This window comes from Myripristis murdjan, chromosome 7, assembly GCF_902150065.1.
Source record: "Myripristis murdjan chromosome 7, fMyrMur1.1, whole genome shotgun sequence".
Lineage (NCBI taxonomy): Eukaryota > Metazoa > Chordata > Actinopteri > Holocentriformes > Holocentridae > Myripristis > Myripristis murdjan.
The window spans coordinates 18539977-18551217 of NC_043986.1; the positions used below are offsets into that span (position 1 = coordinate 18539977).

The 11241-nt window shown below is 38.0% G+C and overlaps 1 protein-coding gene across 1 annotated transcript; it reads right to left on the reverse strand.

The window, feature by feature from the left end:
- Positions 1–230: 230 nt before the first annotated feature.
- Positions 231–10836, reverse strand: eif2d (eukaryotic translation initiation factor 2D). Its single transcript, XM_030056626.1, has 15 exons — positions 10597–10836; positions 5862–6052; positions 5694–5777; positions 5271–5361; positions 5073–5180; positions 4621–4886; positions 4148–4265; positions 3675–3720; positions 3474–3580; positions 3188–3343; positions 2508–2597; positions 2276–2371; positions 909–1029; positions 516–690; positions 231–415 (listed from the first exon to the last, which is right to left on the reverse strand). The coding sequence occupies exons 1-15, from the start codon at positions 10650–10652 to the stop codon at positions 345–347; spliced, it is 1776 nt and encodes a 591-aa protein (XP_029912486.1). The 5' UTR covers positions 10653–10836; the 3' UTR covers positions 231–344.
- Between the last annotated feature and the right edge of the window lie 405 nt (positions 10837–11241).

An 11241-nucleotide genomic window follows, 5' to 3' on the forward strand; every position in this document is an offset into this window, starting at 1 on the left:
TGACATACATTATTTGTTTTTCTTCAAATGATTTAGTAAAATCATTTCCTATCACAGTAAACAAGTTGTATTTTTTAAGCAATTTGTGATTTACTGTGTTAATCAATACTTCCACCTCCTTCCTGCCAGTATCACCCATAACATACGAAATATGAAATATATGAAATATGAAAAATTCAAATAGTCACTTCACACTGAAGAGAATGGGATCCAAGGCAGAGCAACATCAAATGAAGGTTCAGTCAGCTTTATTGCATGAATGACAAACAGCTTGCTGCTGTCTTTTTACACACAGCTGAGAGGTTCTCCAAACTGCAGATGGCATGGTACAGTATGTCGAGACGTTATTTCTTCTTGCCGCCCTTTGGAGCTTTGTCTAGTCCTTGGATGTACTTGCGGGGAATTTTATAATGATCTGAAATTCAAACAAAAGATTTTACAATCGGTATTTGTCTGCAGAAACACTCAAGAAACTGAGATGGGGAGTAGGAAATTTCAAAGAATAGTTTCCTAACCTAGTAGCAAATTGCCGACTTGTTGAATCTGGTTGCCTTGAATCTGGACCAGGACTTTGTCCTTGGCTCCGGGCAGCGGCTGCAGCACCGAGCTGGCCTGGACTCTGTGCTGCAGGGCGGTGGACACAGCTGTGGGATCCAAGCCATAAACCTCCAGGTTTTTTATTAGAGTCACCTACATCGAGGGATTTCAAAGAAAGCCACATGTTAGTTATCAGTAGATGACAGATCAATAAAAGACCTAATTTATTGTAATGCAGACTGTTGACAGTTTGCTGTGGTATGCTCATAAAGACATTCAATTCATAAAAACGGTAGTCAACACAATTTTTGTGTTAGCAAAGCTGAGAATTACAAAACAGTGCATGTTATGAAGCTGTGAATGATTATCACCTTCTTGTTGGAGCCTCTAGAAGCCACAGAGATGTCTATGGGCTCAATGTGTCCCTTCTTTATCACGGGTGCTTGGCCGGGGAACACAACTTGGCAACACTCTTGCATTCTTCCAAGAGTCCTGTGAAAATCAGGTGGCAAGGCTTACAAATACACTGTATATGAACAACAGAACCAGTGAGTAGCTCCTTGTCAAACAATGCCCTGAGCACCCTGTTAGACATCATGAGGTGAGTCTGACTGCACGTGCGCTGCATGTGAACCTGAAGGCTGGCTGACGGCAGAGAGTGAACAATGTTAAGTTGGAATATGGGCTAAAACTGCTTTTGTATAAGACATGCTATGCAGAGACAAAAACATCATCCAATTCACAACAATCCAGTGTAAACAGCATAAACCTTTACTGTGTAAGGGGCATTTCGATAAACTAAACGAGCTCAGTAAGAACAGAAAATGCAAATGGGAGACATCCACCTTGGCTAGACGGAGCTGTGGCGCAGAAATAAAATGTTGCGTTCACGAGTTTGAGTGTTGGCTAATCATTCACGAGTCAGCAGGGGAAAAAAACACATTTGTGCCTGCTGCTATCGATTTTATTTTATTACCCAATTTTCACTCAGGGATCAATAAAATATTTCTGATTCTGATTACTTAATGGTTTATATTCACGGCCTATAAAACATATCCACCCTCCTTGAATGTTTTCCCCTTTTATTGCTTTTATAAATGAAATGCTGGTCAATACAATTTGGCTTTTTTGGCAAAAATAAAACAAAAAAAAAAACAACTGAAATCAGATTTTTGCGCAGTAATGTCAATTAATTAAAATGTATAATGAAAAATAAATGATTGCATAAATTTTCAAAACAGCTCAAAATCTGTCAGGTTGTCCAGGGATAGGGCCTGAACAGCTCTTTTGCAGACTGAGTCAGACTGTCCTCCAGGATTTCACAATATTTTGCTGCCTTCAGCTTTTTTCCCCCCAACAGTGGCTTTCTCTTTGCCACTCTCCCATACAGCTTCGACTGACTTATACTTGTCAATAATCTTTTCTCTGAGTTGCTTGGAGTGTTCTTTCATCGTCATTGTGTAATTGTTGCACTCAGGTGATCTCCATTTCACTAACTGTGAGGCTACAAGCATTAATTAGCTGGACCTCAATTGACTTAGGTCTGTCACTTCAAAGGGGGTGAATATTTATGCAATCATATATTTTACATTATATATTTTTAATTAACTGACATTAGTTTGTAAAAATCTGTTTTCACTTTGACATTAAAGAGATGTTTTCTTTTGTAAATTCTTGTCAAAAAAGCCAAATGATATTGACCATGGAATTGCAACCTGAGAGTGAATATAGCCTTTACCTGCTGAAGAGATCGTCCCACTTGAGAACATTTACTTCCTGATACTCTGATTTCTCCAACAGGCAGTCGCACAGAGTTGGGTTTATCATGACGTAACTGGCGGACAAATACAGAAATGTATTTATGAAAACAAGTAGCAGTGTCTGCCAAGTTATCTGCTAATGTTGAAAGAGCATTCTACATTAATGTTACACCAATATCACTTAGAATGGAATCGATAGTGTCTGCTTACTTTTTATTTGTTTGATCCACCAGTTCGTTTTTCTTGACATACTCTGTGATAAGACTTCTCACTTCAGTAGGCTGGAGTATTGTTCCTTTCCTTTGGGGGAAGCAAGAGACGCGCATCAGTATGAATAAAGTAACAAAGAGCACGTGCAGTGTTTAGGACTCACTCAAGCAAATTATCATCAGCAGCAAATTTCAGAGGGACAAATTTAGGCTTTTTGGTGACCTTTTTTAATGCCACCAGTGAAGCAAATATGATCCAATGTATTTATCTAAGAGTCGATATGAAATGCAAAGAAACCTGTCAATGCATGGTGAAAAAAACTCCTGCATATTAAAACACATTGATACTTTTTAAGGCCTTACATTATGTTAATTTATTGTTAAGACTTTCAGACTTCTTAAGGACCCGCATACACCATGTTGATAAAAAATAAAAATAACGTGACTGGTGAAACTGTTTTCATGAACCCCTTCCACTGAGAGGCCCGAGATCTCGATCAGCTACAGAACAACAACCCCAGAGCTTTGAGAGATTTAGTGTCTCACACATGGACATTTCCGCGGGGTGGATGCTTTCTCACGCAGTGGTTTTTCACCTGAGTCTGCTGGTTGAAGGGCGACCTCCCTGCTGTTCAAACTGCTAGTCATACAAACACAATGGAGGAAAGAAAGTAGACACACCTCTTGTTTGTGTCTAGAAAGAGGGGCTCCAGCCGCGCAGACACAGAGTACAGAGTTGTGATCTCAGGAGGATGGTATGGTTTTTCTCCTTCCCCTCCATCCTGCGCTGGAGCTGCTTCTCCTCCAGCCTCCTCAGGAGTGTGGAAGGAACGCAGTCTATAAACAGTTTGTGTAATAAAAAGCAAACGCCCCGAGCCAGGTCAGCCTGAATCTGGAACCTGAATCAGGTTGAGAGTTTGAATTTCAACCAGGAATCTGTTAGAAGTTGAGGCAGGGCGTTACTCACTCTGGATTTTTCCAGTCCACTTCTACAATGCTCTCCACTCCCTTGCTCAGTTCTTTCACCTGGACGAGGTTATGCTGCTGCTGCATGCTCTGCAGGAACTTGGACAGCTGTTGACAAAAAACATCAAACACATTTTTACTGAAGATGAATAAAGTCTGTAATGTAATTGTCAGATGTCTCAATTCTGCTCTACTAATGTACCTTTTTATAGCTGGATTTCTTGATATCAAGTTGTTTTCCGCTCGGGCTGTTAAAGACAAAATCTTGTCATTGATCAGTGTTATTCTCCTCTTCATTTCTTAACCCTGATTTCCCTTTAAATTTTGCCCTTATGTGGCCTCAAACATTTTTCTCCCATATAGTACGACAGCATGTGCAGACAATATACACATCATATGCATATTCTCTATCCATCACGCTTATATTGCATGAAATATTCAAACCGAAGATGTCACTCAAACAGAAAATATTGTGGTGTCTTGTGCATCATTTACACACATTTCCCTGTAACTCAGCAGCAGACGTATTTGGCGTCACTGGAAACAGTGGGATCGCCACTACAATTTAAAAGAAAGTTATATAGGTCTCAACAAATCTCAGCCATGCAGGAATGACAAACTCAGTGATGTGACCGGGAGATCTGAAGAGGTTAAAAACTGATCTGTGTACTGTACCAGCAGGAGAACATGTGGTTGCGGAGAAATGTGCTGGTCAGCAGGGGGAGCTCTGACTTCTTCACCTTGCTCTTGAGAGCATGGAGAAAACACTGCAGCAGCAGGGCATCCATCATCTCTGTGGAAGCAGAAAACATTTCATTGTATTCCTCTAAGCACGTTTCCCCTTCACCACATCACAAAATCTCTCTCTCTGGCCATGTCAACAACACATTATGGACCTAACACGATGTTTTGCAGATACTAATAAGTGCTGGATGTCTCAAAAACGTTCTTCAATTCAGTGGTAAAAGCATGGAGTTTTAGCGTGCTCTTACAATTACATAACACAAATTCGGGACAATTGTGGTAGCCTGTATTCTAAAATCGCTACTATTTGAAATACTGATGTTTCTAAGGAGTTTTACGATTAGAGGTACAAGTAAAGCGATGTAGTGGGAGATGTGACTAAAATCTACAGCCCGGTATATTACCTTGTGGCGTTTTCTGATCATCCTGGTTTTCCTCCTCCTCCATGTTGCTTTGCTCTACCTTCTGCTCCTCAGGCTCAGCCAGACTCAGCTCCTCAATCCCAGGACAGGCTTCATCTGTGATCTGATCTGCACCGGGACATGGCTCCTCTTCTGCACCCTTCTCATCCTCCTCTCTCTCCTCTACATTACATTGCTCACCATTCATCTCTAGCTCTTCACTGTCTGCATCCGCCAAAGAAGGGGGACCAGACTTATCTCCAAATGCCCTAAAAGAAAAAAAAAAAACATAAAAAAGCAAATGCAAGGTGTACTACATCATCTTTCCTTATGCTTCTGTGTTGGTCTATTTCCGAATCCTGTTTATCTGTCATGCTTTTTAGGTATTTTTCTGTCTCTTTCAAAACAGATCGCAATTCACAAATGAAACATGCAGGCTGATGGAGGCCTCTCACCACAGATAATCCATGTATGTGTGGAGGACACACACCCCTCTCCCTTTCATGCCCACACTGTTCATCTCTGCGCTTGACATCGCAGCGGTGCCGACTGCCACAGGAGCTCTGCGATCACACAGAATAACTCAGTCAAGCAAAAGTCCAGTTCCGCCAAAAAGGAACCATGTGTGTTCCCCCCCGTGTGTGAAAACGTACCTGTTGTTCACCACAGTAACAGCACAGTAGTCTCCCTGCTTCACCTCTGGGAGGCCACTTGCAGGCACCACCACTCCCGGCAACATGAGATCTTTGGAAAAAGATAGATGTTTTATAATCACTTCTACTGATATACATGTGATATACACTCAATGGCCAATTTATTAGGTATACCTGCACAATCCAATACAAATGTTCCACCATAAAGTTTACTTTATGATGCCTATAATGCTCAGGTTTTCTTTTTGTCACAGTAACAGAGGTGTTCAGTCAGTTATATGCTTGGCACTGAGCTCATAGTTAGTGCTGCTGTTGTACTGGACTGCATTTTATTGAGAGGTGTTTCCACTATTTATTCTATCTATTCCACACTGAGTGTATAATAAATCATTACATGTCTTAATCTTGGACAAAGAAACATACCTGCCCCGCCTATCAACTTCTGAAGCACAGGAGGCCATGTTGTAAATGCTGGCAGGACAGAGGGGTAACGCCAAAGCATATACACTGAAAAACATGACGATGCACAATTAATAAAATGATTCCACCCGACCAGTCCTACCAGTTACAGGTCAGTAGTGAGCTACTTACCTGTGGGATAAAGCCGTTTCTCCAATTCAAAGAAGACAGGATTTTTATGAAGAACATAGAGCGTAACGGCATCTCCCTTGTGTGCATAAATCTTCACAACATTCAGGTCCTCCTTGTTGGGGACCAGCTCTGACAGCTCGTCTGCGGACAGAGAGGGAAAGGCTGCCGATACGTCAGCTTTCAGCTTTCTCCTGCAGTGAGAAGAAAGAGCATGAAGCAGGTTGTGCAGTGCATTCAGAGGAGGCTGGCTAATCCAGCAGCCAGTTTTAACAACAACTAACACATCGCCTCTGCATCTTAGCATGGCATCCCTGTATTTTTTTTCTTCATCTTTTTATTTCACAATGATTCAGCAACAAAAAAATGTCCGCTCTGATACAACATCAGTAACAGCAATTTGTACAATTTCTTTTTTTACCCACATTATTTCCTACCCTCCCGATTAATCCCTAGGGAAACAAAACAGAAAGAAGATAAATAAATAAAAATAAATAAATAAATAAATCAAAAATACAAAATCAGACAAATACATTGAGGGAGAACAAAAAACAAAACAAAACAAAACAAAATAAATAAATAAATAAATAAAAATGTCAGCAACAGTGATATCAATAAACGCTCTCCATATATATATATACACACACACATACATACACATATATACATACATACAGCACATGCTTATTTTCTCATACAATACATTCACATGGTGTATATTTTATGTTAAGGTCAATTCATCTGGGTAAGGTACAAGTTCTAAATTGGAGATAATCATTGGTCCCCCTTGGAAAAGTTCTCCAATTCTGAAAATAATATTCTTGAAAAATATGACCACAGTTGTATTTTTCCAAGGTTAATTTCTCCAGTTGTAAAAACACTGATATTTGATCCAAAATAACTTGAAAGTTGGAGGGGAGTCATCTTTCCAAAGTAAAAGTATACATTTCTTAGTGAAGTATGTGATCATAATTAATATCCAGCATTTTTTCCGGTCTAGCTGAAGCTCCAGTATATCATTTAATAAATACAAACTGGGGCTGAGATTGAATTTAATTTCTAAAACTGATTGTGTGAAGGAATGAATTGATTTCCAGAAACTTATTAAAAGATCACATTCCCAAAACATATGCACAAATGTCCCATAGTCCTTTTACCTACATCTTGGACATTTTGAAGAGATATCCTTTGAAATGTTGTGCATTTTCATTGGAGTTATATACAGTTTGTGAATAAATTTGAAATTAGCTTCTTAATTGTATTACTAGTGAATGGAAAATGTATTTTTTCACAAATATTTAACCAAGTGTTTTCTTCAAAAACCATCCCTAGTTCCTTCTCCCATATCTTCACTAAAGTTTGGAAAGATGACAAACCTCCTTGCTACAAAATATTATAAAATTCACTGATCTTCCCTTTAATTGTATCTAAGGTTATGACTGTATCCTCTATTTCATATAACCCAAGTCTCAGTTTATTTTATTTAGGCTAATAAGTGATTGAACAATACTCAGTATCTGTAAGTATCTAAAAAAGTCTCTGTCAGAAATGTTGTATTCTGATTTTAAGTCGAATGATTTTAATTGCATGTTCGAATTAAGAAAATCTTTAAACTGTTTTAAACCAGAGTTTGTCCATTCACCTATGTTGATTTGCTTTATGTTCAAGTGTGGATTTTGATAGATAGTGGGATGAAATGAAGTACAAATAGTAGCTAATACAGTTTTTTTTCCCTACAATCTCTCCATGCTAACAGGGTATTAAGAACAGAGAAACATTTGTCTATGTTTTTTTATTTTTTCAAACTTATTTATAAATATAAGGGAGACCAGGGGCAGAGGTTCGAGAGACTTTGCCTCCATTTGGACCCACAGAGACTCCCATCTACCCAATACCCAAGATACCAGATTCCTTAGTTGGGCTGCCCAGTAGTAATATTGGAGATTGGGGAGACCAAGACCTCCCATGGATTCCGGTTTCATTAGGGTCATTAGACTGATCCTAGGTTTTTTATTGCTCCAGATGAATTTTGAGATGCAGCTATTTAATGATTTAAAGAATTCCATAGATAAAAAACATGGTAACATCTGGAAAAGAAAATTAAATCTTGGTAGAACATTCATTCTAATAACATTTATCCGTCCTAATAATGATAGTGGTAGAGAAGACCATGTTAACAAGTCTGATTTAATCTTTTGTCCAACGGGTGTGCTATTTAATGATTTAAAGAATTCCATAGATAAAAAACATGGTAACATCTGGAAAAGAAAATTAAATCTTGGTAGAACATTCATTCTAATAACATTTATCCGTCCTAATAATGATAGTGGTAGAGAAGACCATGTTAACAAGTCTGATTTAATGTTTTGTCCAACGGGTGTGTAATTTTCTTCAAACAGATTATCTAAGTTAGGAGTAATATTTATACCCAAATATTTAAAGCCCCCAGGTGTCCAATGGAAGGGGCAAGATGTAAGTACTTCTTCCGTTGGTGTCATGTGTAAGAGAACAGCATTAGATTTACTAAAATTGATCTTATAACCTGAGTGACTTCCAAATTGTTTGATTGTGTTTAATAAATGTTATATTGATTTCTCTGGGTCTGTAATGTATAAAAGAATATCATCTGCATATAAGGAGATTTTATGTTCATTATTATCAATCTTTAAACCTTGAATACTTATGTTGTCTCTTACACTTGCCGCAAAAAGCTTTGATCACCACTGCAAAAAGTAATGGTGACAAAGGACAGCCCTGCGTTGTCCCTCTAGTTAGAGAAAAAAAATCAGAGCTCCTACAGTTAGTTATTACTGCAGCTTTTGGACATTTGTAAATTGTTTTGATCTATTCAATAAAGTTAACACCCAAATTAAATTTATGTAAGACAGAGAAAAGAAAATTCCACTCAACCCTATCGAAAGCGTTCTCTGCATCTAAGGATAGAAGAAGAGAAGGCTCCTAGCGGTTGCTGAGTGAGTTAATTATATTCAAAACTCTCCTTACATTGTCGGCAGCATATCTCCCCTTTATGAAACCTGATTGGTCTGGACTGATCAACTTAGGCAGAACAGAATCCAGTCTTATTGCTAATAACTTAGTGATGATCTTATAATCATGATCCAAGAGACTTATAGGTCTATATGACGAACACTGTAGAGGATCTTTACCACTTTTGTGTAAAACACTAATGTGTGCTAGATTAATTGATTGAGGAAGTAATCTTTTATAACAGAAATTATTCAACATTGACAAGAAAATAGGTTGAATCTTTGGCCAGAATTCCTTATAAAATTCAACTGAGAAACCATATGGTCCTGGACTTTTATTTATAGGCATTGAATTATTTGTAGCCAGAATTTCTATTTCTGTAAATGGGGAATTCAAAAAGAGTCGATCTTGAACACTTACTTCTGGTAGATTGACATGTTTAAGATAATCATCTAATTCATCTTGTGAATATCCGCCCTGTGATTGATAAAGATTTTTATAAAATTCAAAAAAAAGTTTGATTTATCTCTTTTGGGTGACAGGTTACCTTATTTTCTTTAACATACCATCCCTGTATTTTTAAAATGAAATTAAAGACCTATCTTTTTAATCTGGCTTTTAATTTGAAGTAATGATATAGCCTTAGTTTAAGTTTTAATTGTTGGTTTTCAAATTCATTTTTCACCCCTTTGTTTTATTTTTGTAATTTTTGGTTTAACGCAATATGTGTCTGTGTTCTCTCTTTTCATATGAAAAACTTTGGGCTGCATGTTTGTGTGAAAGGAGCCATGTAAATAAAGCTGAGTTGAGTAAGGCATTTATCTATGGCTAGCCAGCCTGCTGTAACTGGTTATTTTAGTAAAATAAACTTTCATGGGTAAATTGAAAGATTTTCATTTCATAATAATATACTTAACTTACTACTGGCAGTTTAAATGTCAGAACATTTAGAAGAAATAGTTTTCCTGTTTATAACCATTCTGCACTCACTTCACCTCGCCTCAGTAACGGCTGTCGTTTTCTTTTCTTTTCTTTTCTTTTTTACACACTGATAATGATGTAATTCATGAATTTCCCATCCTAATACTAATTCGGCTTGCTATATTGCATTACAAGGATCAGGTAAATTTCATTTGATCTCATGAGGATGCACTAGTGCCTGATATGAGTGTTTTGTTTTAACAGAGAGACTTCCAGAGGAACAGTTTAATTACAGTATAATTTGATTCACTAGAGACAATATAAAACCCCTGCCTTATAGCAAAGTCCTATACATAATTTAGTGAAATCAAACCAGTCACAAGTCCTAGTCATTATAATTCATGAAATAGAACTGAATTGTTAAGTTGTATTTAGGCAAATGTCACACAATAAACAACACACATTTTAGCCGCGGTCTCCGCGAGTTTCTATGCAAAGAGGCTTCTTTACGCGACTATTTTGTTTGTTTGAACATTTTTATTTCTACTTGTGGGCCCAGTCCAAATACAGTGACCTGACGGCGGAGAGAAACCAAACCAGGTGATTATGGTGTCCAGAAATCTCAGCTAGCTTCGCCTTGAAACACGATACTGACAGTGACAGCTCGTCGCCGGATGTAAAAGTTGCACAGTCTCCTGTTGCGTTTTAACTTGGGTGTTTTTATTCACCTAAAACACTAGCTAACGCTACAGACACTGCTGTAAGCGAGACAAAGCATGGCTAACGGTAAGAGGTGATGTTTAGCTGAGGGAAACGCCGACACACTCACCTGTCTGAGCCTTTGACCACCGTGTTGGATTTGACACGAAACGGCTTGGCGAACATCTTTCCAGAAAATGAATTTCTACTGCCACCTGTTCATCATGTCGACTTCTGATAGCTAACTCTTACTATAACATGAACCACACATGGCAGGTTAAAAAAACACAACCCTCTTGCAATGTTCAGCATTTGCCATGTATTACATTTTCCTCACGGGGTGTTGTGGTTCGGCATGTAAAGCCTACCGACGAGAAAATACATCACTACAGCTAGTTCCGTAAACTTTGCGCCCAATCTGTTCCCGAAATCAACTTGGTCAAAAACAGTTTCTCACTTTGTATGTCATTTTTATATATTAATGCAAGATGCGTCTCGGGAAACCATTCGCTATTTACTGAAATGTCCGGTGACATAAAAGGCAAGTAATCTGTCATTGTAATAAAAACTGACTGAATGGCGTTTCCCCATGATTATTTTTTCCATCTGCGTAATTTTTAATTAATGCTAAAGGTTTCAGTTGAGTTTCACCACGACTTTAGAATGAGTGACCCAGTACAACTGTACAGGAAAATAAGCTTTTCAGGATCACAATGAGAAATACTTTATTGATCCCAGAGGGGAAATTTGGTTTTTGTGATAAAAGATTAAATGA

Coding starts and splice junctions, on each gene's coding strand:
- eif2d (XM_030056626.1), bottom strand. CDS start 10,652: ATGTTCGCCAAGCCGTTTCGTGTCAAATCCAACACGGTGGTCAAAGGC. Junction 5,362..5,693: donor GAAGTTGATAGGCGGGGCAG/GTATGTTTCTTT, acceptor CTTTTTCCAAAG/ATCTCATGTTGCCGGGAGTG. Junction 691..908: donor CTAGAGGCTCCAACAAGAAG/GTGATAATCATT, acceptor CCCTCGATGTAG/GTGACTCTAATAAAAAACCT.